Here is an 11,184-nt window from a genome sequence, read left to right as displayed (position 1 = left end):
CGTTTAAATAAATTATATATTTACTGTTTATAATAACTGACAAATAGATTAAGCTTGTTTATGATAAATAATCAGATATACACGTGAACAAAATATAAATGTTGATAATAAACAAATTCAATTTTTTAAATTGTATTCATGTTGTCACTTAAATACAATTAAATAAAAATAATATCAAATAAAAATAATTTTAATATTATTATTAATAGTCAATTTGAAAGCAATTGAATCGAAAGTAAATGTATATAACAACTCTCTGATATGTAATAATAAACAAAAAAATTGTTGAACTATACTCATGTATATTGATGTTGTTACATAATAAAATTAATAACAATTGTAAAATTCATTTTTTGTTTCAACAATTGTTAAAATCGGAACACAAAAGTTACTATTTACAATCAATAAATTCAATGTAATAAACAACTATTATTAAAATTAATATACAATTCAACAATTACCTATGTATCATCACTGTTGTATATTTGTTTTTTTGTTTATTTCATCATATACCTTGTTGATAACTTTATTACTGAAATAATTGAATACACCATTTGTTGAGGGTAATGATAATTACACATCATCAATTCAACAATGAATAAATCCAGAAATAATTGAATTTAATTAAGCCGTGGACTTTTTTATTTATTTGGTATAGAGGAATATGAAATGCCTATTTACAAAAATAAAATTGATTTAACACATGAAATTTCTATATCTTTTGGGTTGTAACAATCTGAAGTTCATATTTGAAAACATGTTTTTATTCGTTATTAATTCATAGTTTGTTTTAACAAATTTAAAACTATAATAAAAATTTTATAAATAAAAATACAAAATAATTAAGGCTTTTCCCACCATCACCCCGTCTAAATATAGATTTATTTTTACTATTTGATATAATATTCAAATTAAAATTATAGGAAATAGGAAACTAGGATGATATTTGGTTTGGTTCCCGAAATCAAGAAATGCCGAAAATTCACCTCGAGTCAGTGGAAACCGAGTGAGATGGAACATTGAAAAGAAGGCTCTGAAGGCCGCACTCAAACAGTCTGTTTGTGCACCGTTTCACCCACTTTCCAAGTCCTCCCTTGGCACGGACCCCCCTGATCACCCCAAGTGGGGGGAACCACATCCGTCCACACAGTACGGACAAGGAAAGTGGGTGACATGGGGACGCACAAACAGTGGCTGAAAAGTGGACTCCCTTCAAAAAACACTCGCGGCAAATATTTTTTTTTGGTAAACGGGGTGGTAGTTGGAAAGAATGTTACTAAAAAAATTTAAAACTGTTGTTTATCTTAAATGTTATTATTTTATCTGTATTAGATATAATAATATAATATATTACTATATTTAACAATATAAAATTTATTTTCTCATGATAAAAATAAAGTTAATATTTTGTTTGATTTTTAATTACAATTTTATTTTTTAAGTATATTTTATTTAACACTTTAAATAACATTGAACAAAATTCAAGTGGTCTAAAAATCGGGGAACTCTCAAATTTATGAAATAAATTTCCGTTTTTTTAGAGATTATATTATGTGCATAAACAATACGCAAGCCAAAAAAGGAAAATCATCAAAAAATGGATTAATATCCCTGTAAAAACAGGTCAAAACAAAAATAAGGGCGTTATTTTAAGTGTTAATATATTTTTACAATCATTAAAAAAATAACAATTTAAATACTTTCTAAATGATTCTATAAATTGTATAATAATATTACCATAATAATAATATTATAATATTAATTAATATAGTACTTTTCACACAAACCTAAAATATAATTAGTTTTGAAATTTATAATTAAACAACTGTTATCGGCAGGATAAATTCTATTCGTTGTTTTTTTATAAAAAAAGAACTTAAAAAGTATTGTAACAGCATGTTATGCTTTTTCATCATGTTTATGTTTGCTCTTTCCCTTGACTGGTGTTGGGAAGGTGATGTGTTACAATGTTTTCAAAAGAAAATAAAACAATGCGACTCGTCTTTTATTATTTACACAAATGAGTCGCTTAGTTACTTTGGTAAAGATACAAAAAGTTTCAAAATAATGTGCACTTTAGTTTCTTCATTAATAATTAATATTCCAAAAGATTTGGCTTCAATATGGGTATCATTGAATAACACACACCTTCTCATTCAAAAGAAGGACGAAGAGTTGGTAAACAAAAATGTTAAAAAATCTGAATTTTTTATATTTAATGACATTTCGAAAACACCAAAAAACAAAACTTCTTTTTTAAAAAGTGGAGGAATTAAATGTAATGGTTTTTATAACAACCATTGTTCAATTTGTCATGATACATTAAATAGTTGCAAATATTGTGAAAATGGGTTTAGCCCCATGTATAACACAACCTATAGCAATACAGTCCAATGTGCAAACATTTTGACAACGAGGCAGTATTGGTGGTGTGGCGCCAACAACGAAAATACTGTTGACACAAATGGTTATTGCAGTGTCCAGAATTGTGACAATGGAGTAGGTAAATCAAAAGGAAATGCTGGGGTTTGTAATCAGTGCTTAAGCAATTATCCGTATTATTATGACAACAATTGCCACCAATGCAAACAAGGCTATTATACCAAAAATGGTATTTGTAATCGATGTAATGGGTGTTCTTCTTGTTACAGTAATGGGTGTAAAGAAGGAACGTGTTTAAAAAATTATTATGGAAAACAAGTTTGGAATAATGATCAACAGTATTTCGAATATCAATGTATTCCATGTGGAGTTGGATGTTTTTCTTGTACTTCTGGCGGTTGTTCGGCATGTAATACTGGGTTTTATTTTGAAAATGGAGTTTGTGTAACGTGTCCCAACACATGTTCTCGGTGTTCTACAACAAGTCCAGAGTGTATATCATGCCAGCAAAACTATGTGTTCCAAAATCCCAAAACCCCCGAATGTGATTTTTGTTCTTCTTTTGACTCGAATTGTAAAACATGTGATTCAAATTTTCTTAGAAAATGTTATGAGTGTCAAAGTGGGTACTATCCATCTTCTTCGACTGACATGTGTATCAAATGTTCTTCAACGTGTGAATCAAATGGGTGTAACACTGTCACTGGAGTATGTCAAACATGCGCTGATGGATACACAAAAACAACACCTCCAGGAATAACGTGTGGTTCATGTTCTGATTTTGATTCTAATTGTGAAACGTGCTCAAAAACATCCAGAAAATGTGACAAATGTAAAGTTGGTTATTACCCACAAACCAATTCACCATTTACATGTCAACAATGTGATGATACATGTGGTAATAAATGTGATCAACAATACGGGTATTGTACTTCGTGCAAACTTGGTTATGTTTTAAAACTTGATAAACAGTCTTTAATATGTGAGTCTTGTCAAACATTTGACCCGAATTGCCAGACATGTGCTTCAAATGGAGAGAGAAAGTGTATAACTTGTAAAGATAAGTACAGACCTGCCAGTAATGGGACTTGCATCAAATGTGATTCAACTTGTTTGGACAACTGTGATGGAACAAGTGGAATTTGTACTAAATGTGTGAGTGGCTATGTTCCTTATAACCCAACACAAACAACTTGTCAAGAATGTTCAAATTTCGACACAAAATGTATTCAATGTACAACAAACAACACCCGCACTTGTATAAATTGCAATAGCCAGATGTACCCATCTGAACAACAAAATAATGATGTTGTTTGTGTTAATTGTGACTCAACATGTGCCGATTGTGACACTACAAATGGTGGCTGTAAAAAGTGTTCAACAGCAAATTGGGTTGTCACAGAACCGATATCGATACGATGTGAGATGTGTTCCACTTTTGATTCAAATTGTGAGACGTGTATTTCTGATTCAAGTCGTCTTTGTATAACATGCAAAAGCGGTCTTCGTCCAAACACAACAAGTGGGAAGTGTGTTGGGTGTGGGTTGCACTGTGTATCTGGTGCGTGTGACCCAACGAGTGGGATTTGCAACCAGTGTGATACAAATTATGTGTTTCAGAGCACAAAGACTGACCAATGCGAGAGTTGTTCAACATTTGATACCAATTGCGCCTTCTGTTCATCAGACTCAACTAGGAAGTGCAAACAATGTAAGGCAGGGTATTACCCGAAGACATCTGGCGACTACATGTGTCAGAGCTGTGATGCAACATGTGGTGGAAAGTGTGATACAACAACTGGAGTGTGTGCTGGGTGCACAAGTGGGTATGTACCAACATCGCCAATCACCAACAAATGTGAGACGTGCAGAACTTTTGACACAAATTGTGTTGAGTGTGAAACAGACCAGCGAAAGTGCATCAACTGTCAGAGTGGAATGTATCCAAACACAAGTGGGACATGCACCCCATGTGACGCAACATGTAATGGGCAGTGCAACACATCAACTGGTGTCTGTACAGGCTGTGTTACAAACTATGTCTTTAATGACCCACCAGACAAAGTGTGTGTTACCTGCAAATCATTTGACACAAATTGCATCACCTGTGCCTCAGATAACACGCGGCGATGTTACCAGTGTGAAGACACGTATTACCCGGGCAGTGACGGTGTGTGTGTCAAGTGTGCATCTGGGTGTGAGACGTGCAGCCCAATCACTGGTGTGTGCTCAAAGTGTGTTACACAATACGTCCCAAGTGCAAGCGACACCAAGTTGTGTCAGTCATGTGAGTTGTTTGATTCGAACTGTTTGCAGTGTGCAAGTACATTTACGCGAACATGCACAACATGCAAAACAGATGCGATGTATCCACAAAACGGAATATGTGTGCCATGCGATTTGCCATGCAATGGAAAATGTGACCCAACCAACGGGAACTGTCGAAGTTGTTTGTCTGGATATGTGTTGACAAGTCCTGTTTCAAAAGTGTGTGAGAGCTGCCAGACATTCGACAATCACTGCCAAGCAAACTCATGTGCGTCAAATGGAAGCCGCATTTGCACAAATTGTATGGTTGGTTACTTCCCACAGAGTGATGGGAGATGTGGACTGTGTGATACAACATGTGGTGGGAAGTGTAACACAGTAAGTGGGGTGTGCACCGGCTGTTCATCCAACCACGTCTACAACCCAAGCAACACAAAGACGTGCAGAGCGTGTTCGTTGCTTGATGCAAACTGTTCTATTTGTGATAACAACTTTGGCAATGAGAAATGTATTTCGTGTATAACAGGGTATTACCCAGACAGCAATGGGAAGTGCATTTTGTGTGACAACACGTGTGGTGGTAAGTGCGACACAACAACGGGTGTCTGCACTGGGTGTCTTGATGGGTATGTCAAGAACGGGATGAGCTGCATCAGCTGTGCTGCCTTCAATGCGGATTGTGAGACGTGCGACAGCAACTATGAGAAGAAGTGCACTGTCTGCAAGAACAACAAGTACTCAGTTGATGGTGTCTGTGTGAAATGTGATGAAGTGTGTGAAAACTGCGATGGTGTGACTGGGAAGTGCAAGTCATGTAGTGAAAACAGTGTTGTACAGGCTGGCAGCACTGACACGTGTGAGACTTGCAGCACCTTCGACTCGCTGTGTGTGACGTGTGCAAGCGATGCAACACGCAACTGCGTCAAATGCACAACAAACAATTACCCCGTATTTCAACTGAATGGCGAGAAAAGATGCCAACAATGCAACACGACATGCAATGGAAACTGTAACACAGAGACTGGCTATTGCAAGAGCTGCTTGTCAAACTACGTCTTTGTCAGTGCAACAAGTCTTGTCTGTGAGAGTTGCAAATCATTTGATCAGCACTGCACAACTTGCTCGACAACATTTGAAAGAAGGTGTGTTACGTGTGACACGAAGTATCGTCCTGATAATAATGGTACATGTGTTTTGTGTGACTCCACGTGTGCAAACAGTTGTGATGGAAGCACTGGATACTGCATGTCATGTGCAACTGGATTTGTGTTGTCTGCATCACCATCACAGCACTGCATACCATGCGAACAGTTTGACACGTATTGTGCTGAGTGTCCAGGTGGTGCAGAGAGGAAGTGCAGTGTCTGTAAGGCAGGGTATTACCCGAAGACATCTGATGATTTTAAGTGCCAGAGCTGTGACGCAACATGTGGTGGCAAATGTGACACAATAACAGGAGTGTGTGCTGGGTGCACAAGTGGGTATGTACCAACATCGCCAATCACCAACAAATGTGTCACGTGCAGAACTTTTGACACCAATTGTGCAAAATGTGTTAGTGATAAGAGAGAGTGTGCAATGTGTGTGAGTGGGATGTATCCAAACACTGTAAGTCATATATGTGTTGATTGTGACGCAAGTTGTAATGGGCAATGCAACACAGCAACTGGTGTCTGCACAGGATGTGCTACAAACAACGTCTTCACTGACCCGCCAGACAAAGTGTGTGTTACCTGCAAATCATTTGACACAAACTGCATCACCTGTTCGCCAGACTTTTCAAGGAAGTGCAAAGTGTGTACAATTGGGTACTATCCAGATGAAGCATCTGGCAAATGTGTTGCGTGTTCCACAATACCAGATTGCAACGCATGTTCGTCTGATGCAAAGAAGTGCCTGACGTGCAAAGATCCGTTTATTCAGAAGAGTGGCGGTTGTGAAAGCTGTCCAATTGGAGAACACAAGTTCAGCGAGACAACATGTTCAAAGTGTTACAACACAATTGACAATTGCAACACGTGTGATACAATTTCTGTTGGCAAAGCAAGATGTAACTTGTGCATTTCCCCTTACGTTTTGAATGACACCAAATGTGAATTGTGCCAACCGAATGAATACTTTGACAACACAACAGGCACCCCAAAGTGTGTTAAGAATGATATTAATTGTGACATTTTATTAAACAAAGAAAGTTGTCTGGACTGCAGTGACACCTTCTTTGTTTCCAACTCAAAATGCGTTTCCTCTGGTAGTTGTGAGTCACCAACTTTAACTTCGTGTGACTGTTCAGACCAAATCTCGATCAACTCAAAATGTACAGTACAAATAAATCGCTGTAAATACCAGAAATCCAAGAAGGGTGTTTCAACGTGTATTACATGTGTTGATAATTATACTTTGAATAATGGTAATGTGTGTGAACAACAGAGTGTGTATGGGTTGGTGAGAAACGGAGTGGTTTTCGGTTGTAAAGCAGGAACGTATTTGACAACACAAAACACGTGTGACAGTTGTGGTGGATCAAATGCAGTGTGTGCAACTCAAAACAAGTATTTGAAATGTGGCGATTCGACAATACTTGATATAGAACAGATGGCGTGCACCACCTATACGCAATGCAATTCAGTTGTCGATGGGCTGTGTGTCCAATGCAAACAAAATGACATGGAAATTAGCAAAGGAAAGTGTTCGAAATGCGAGACTGAAAACTGTGATATCTGTGTTGGAGGAACGTGTCAAATATGCAAAGTGAATTACTTGATGTACAGCACTAATCGATGTGTTAACAAAGAACAAGTCAACTGTAAACGCACAAGCCAGAGTGGGTGTGCACAGTGTGAGGCTGGGTATTACCAAGTTGACACAAAGAATATTGAAGGCAAGTACGACTTCTGCACAAAAGCGGATGTTGAGTTGCACTGCAAATACTACTCACTCAACACAACAAAATGCATTGAGTGCCAAGACGCCTTCAACATGAAAGGTGGTGTGTGTGCTGAACAATTTGACGATCTCAATAAAGTCAACGAAACAAAGACGTCAGTGTACAACATGAAAAGTGCACTAAAAAAACAAGAAGAAGTCGACTGTTTGACACGAAACAACAAAGGATGTCAGCGATGTCCAAATGGGTATTACCTGAACAAAAACAGTTGTGAGAAGTGTGTGAATGACTGTCTGAGTTGCTACAATGCAACATATTGCACCGTATGTAACCGTGGATACTTCCTTGACTTGTCTATGAAATGCCAGACACTTGGTGAATTGGCCAAAAAGTGTGAAGTGACATTACCAGCTGGTGGAGGTTGCGCTATTTGCAAAGTTGGGTATTACAAAGTCGAGAAAGATTGTGATGCGTGTGACGAGTCGTGTGATATGTGTTTGAAGAAAGACGAGTGTTTGTCTTGTAAAGATGGGTATTTCAAAATTCAAAGTGAATCAAACAAATTATGTTCATCAAACACAACACTCTCAAACTGTTTACAATCAAATCTCGAAGGGTGTATACTATGTAATGAGTCTTTCTTCTTACAAAATGGACGCTGTTTTTCATGCAAAGAAAGTTGTGCGACTTGTGTAAATAGTGAAGAGTGTTTATCCTGTGGAGTCGATGAAATCTTAGTTAAAGGAGGTTGTGTCGATTACCACACCGTATTACATTGTACATCAGCAGACAACTCGAAGTGTACTTCATGCGAAGGGAGTAACAAAGTCTCAGATGATGGTGAGAGTTGTGTTTCTAAGACGAATTATGGAGTAGTTATTGGTATACCTGTAGCCATCTTTATCTTCTTTATAATCATTATCGCATTGATATTAGTTGTAGTCTACCTCCTCATATTAAGTCGAAAGGAGAAGAAGAAAATGAAAAACATCTGTGTCTTTGAAATGAAGCGATCGAACATTGAAATGGTTCAAATCAATTCAGTTCTATCTTCAAATAAGAAGTTGATTAAATTCAATTTAGAGGATGACTCTTCTATTCCAGTAGATGAAGAAACAAGGGATTTGATATGTATTGGAAACACATCAAAACACAACATGAAAGTCCAGTTTAGTGTTATAGAAGGGTGTGACCACTATGAAATACGGACAGTGCCAACTTTAATAACTTTAAAAAGAGGAGAAGCTTGTGAATTTGAGATATTTATCAAGCCTTTGTGTTCATGCCATTTAGAAGAAGATATTATGGTCATTGCACTTGACATAGAAACTGGTGTACAATATAACGAGAAGATCAAAGTCGAGACGTCCACTGCGAACTCCACAAAATTGGATTATCATGAGTTGATTGATGAAAAGAAGCTTGGTGAAGGCTCTTTTGGTATCGTTTACAAAGGGAAATACCACGAAAAGACAGTGGCAATCAAGAAGATGAAGAACGCACAAGCGACAAAGAGTGCAATAGAGGAGTTTACAAAGGAAGTTGCAATGTTAGACAAATTTAGAAGTGATTACATTATCCACTTTTATGGAGCGTGTTACATCCCAAGTCATGTGTGTATGGTCACCGAATTTGCGGAACATGGAAGTTTGGCCGATATGTTTAATAAAGAGCAACAAATAGCAGACAAGATGAAGGTGAAGATCATCTTAGATGCTACAAAAGGTATTCTATATTTACATGAAAATGGCATCTTACACAGAGACATCAAACCAGATAATATTCTTGTTATTACATTGGAAGAGAACATCAAAGCTAATGGCAAATTGACTGATTTCGGGTCATCTAGAAACGTCAATCAAATGATGACTAATATGACATTTACTAAAGGGATTGGGACTCCTAAATATATGGCGCCTGAAGTCTTGAACAAACAACACTATAAAATGTCGTCTGATGTCTATTCTCTGGGAGTCACGTTCTATGAAGCACTTATATGGGGTGAAGCATATCCAAAACAAAGGTTCAAATTTGCTTGGAGTATCGCAGACTTTGTTACAAGTGGAAAAAGACTGGAATGCCTTGACAATATGAACCAAGACGCTTACAACATCATTTCAAAGATGTGGGAAAGTGAAGCTGATAAGAGAATTAAAATTGAAAAAGTGGCAGAACAACTCCAGACGCTTCTTGAGTTGTTTTAGAATCTAAATCACTGGGTTTTGTGTTTATTATAATTATAATAATAATAATCTTAATATATAATATTTATTATTATAATAAATATTATAATTATAATATTATATTATTATTAAAAATTATTATACAATCAAACATTTATTAATTAATTATTAATTGCAAAGCATAATCAATGATAACAACATCACAAGCAAAAAGAACATCTCTGTTACAATCGTTGATCTCTTAAAAACCGCCGTGCAGACTTTGCGTTTTTTAAAAACTCAAGTATTTTAATACAATGTTTAAACAATAAAATAGTCAATGTAATGAAGTTAGATAATTTTAGGAAGAAGGAACAGGAAAATAAAATAAAATTTAAATTATTTGATTAATTTAATCATAGATTACGTCTATAATAAAGAACACTCCTTTGAACACTCAGAAAGAAAATTTCAAAATAATATGTTAAACAATGAAGCTGAATGTTTATAGACTTTTAATAATAAAAAAGGACTTAATTTAAATGTATTGTTTGCTCTCATTAAAAATTTGATGTTTTTTTTATCACTAAATCGCGGTTTTTAGTATCATCATTTTAATCACAAAACTATTTTATAGTTTTATATAAAAAAAAACCAATTTAATGAAAAAGCTTTGTATTAATAATTTTATTGCGGGTTTTTTCTTATATAAATTATCATTAAAACAATTCATTCAATAATAAAGTAACTATTCTAAGCTCGATGTAATACCTTTTTAATTTATATTCTAAATTCTTTTTTTTCAATCTCACTTTTAACCTCATTGACCAAATCACGAACCATTTCCTTTAAGTTATTTGGTTCAATTTCTGTTTCTTTGTGGATTTCCTTTACAAGTACTTCCGTTTTGACATCGATTGACTTTTTATGTGTATCAGCGGTTTGAGAAGTCTTTTCTGGGTGTTCTCTCACGACGCCAGACTCTTTCTTTTCTATCTTTTCAGTCTTTCCTTCTTCATTTGCTTTCAAATTTTCTTGTCGCACCTTTTCAAGTTCTTCTTGTTGCTGTTTTGTGCAAGTACAATTTTGGTGTGTATGCCCCAGTTGCCCACAAATAGAGCATTTCAATTTTTGTGTTGTTTGCATTTGTGTGTTGTTTGAATCGTTTGATTGCAGTGTTTGTTGTGTCACTTCTTGTTGTGTACTTTCTTCATTCATTTGTCGAATTTCATGTTGTGCATTTTCGTTGTGTTGTGCGTCTTTCTTGTCGCAAATAGTATTTGAAATGTACTTCAAACTCAGTATGCTCTCAAACACCAATTTCGCATTGCCAAACTTCTCCAAAATAATTTGCTGAGGAATTTTCTTTGACTCGGAATATGACGGAGTAATTATAGTGATTAAAGGCACATCCTCTAATAAAGTAATCTCCCCAATTGAAAATTCTTGTAAAAAGTCACGCACTTGCTCTGTTGTAGTCCCATCCGG

At 35.8% G+C, this 11,184-nt stretch overlaps 2 protein-coding genes across 2 annotated transcripts; one reads left to right on the top strand and one right to left on the bottom strand.

Moving 5' to 3' along the window:
- Positions 1-1,896: 1,896 nt before the first annotated feature.
- Positions 1,897-10,107, top strand: EIN_209640 (protein serine/threonine kinase, putative; the record flags this gene model as incomplete). The annotated part of the gene is made up of 3 exons (XM_004261238.1): positions 1,897-9,728; positions 9,898-10,000; positions 10,048-10,107. 3 exons carry the CDS (start codon positions 1,897-1,899, stop codon positions 10,105-10,107), a joined length of 7,995 nt encoding a protein of 2,664 aa, XP_004261286.1.
- Positions 10,108-10,476: 369 nt separating this feature from the next.
- Positions 10,477-11,184, bottom strand: EIN_209630 (hypothetical protein; the record flags this gene model as incomplete). Its single annotated transcript, XM_004261237.1, has 1 exon — positions 10,477-11,184. A coding segment is annotated over one exon (708 nt), but the record flags the coding sequence as incomplete, so codon positions are not given.

Source organism: Entamoeba invadens (assembly GCF_000330505.1).
Source record: "Entamoeba invadens IP1 unplaced genomic scaffold scaff_1105074724937, whole genome shotgun sequence".
In the NCBI taxonomy this organism is placed as follows: Eukaryota; Evosea; order Mastigamoebida; family Endamoebidae; genus Entamoeba; species Entamoeba invadens.
The sequence above is the reverse complement of the archived record's forward strand: the minus strand, read 5'-3'. Positions and strand labels throughout refer to the sequence as shown.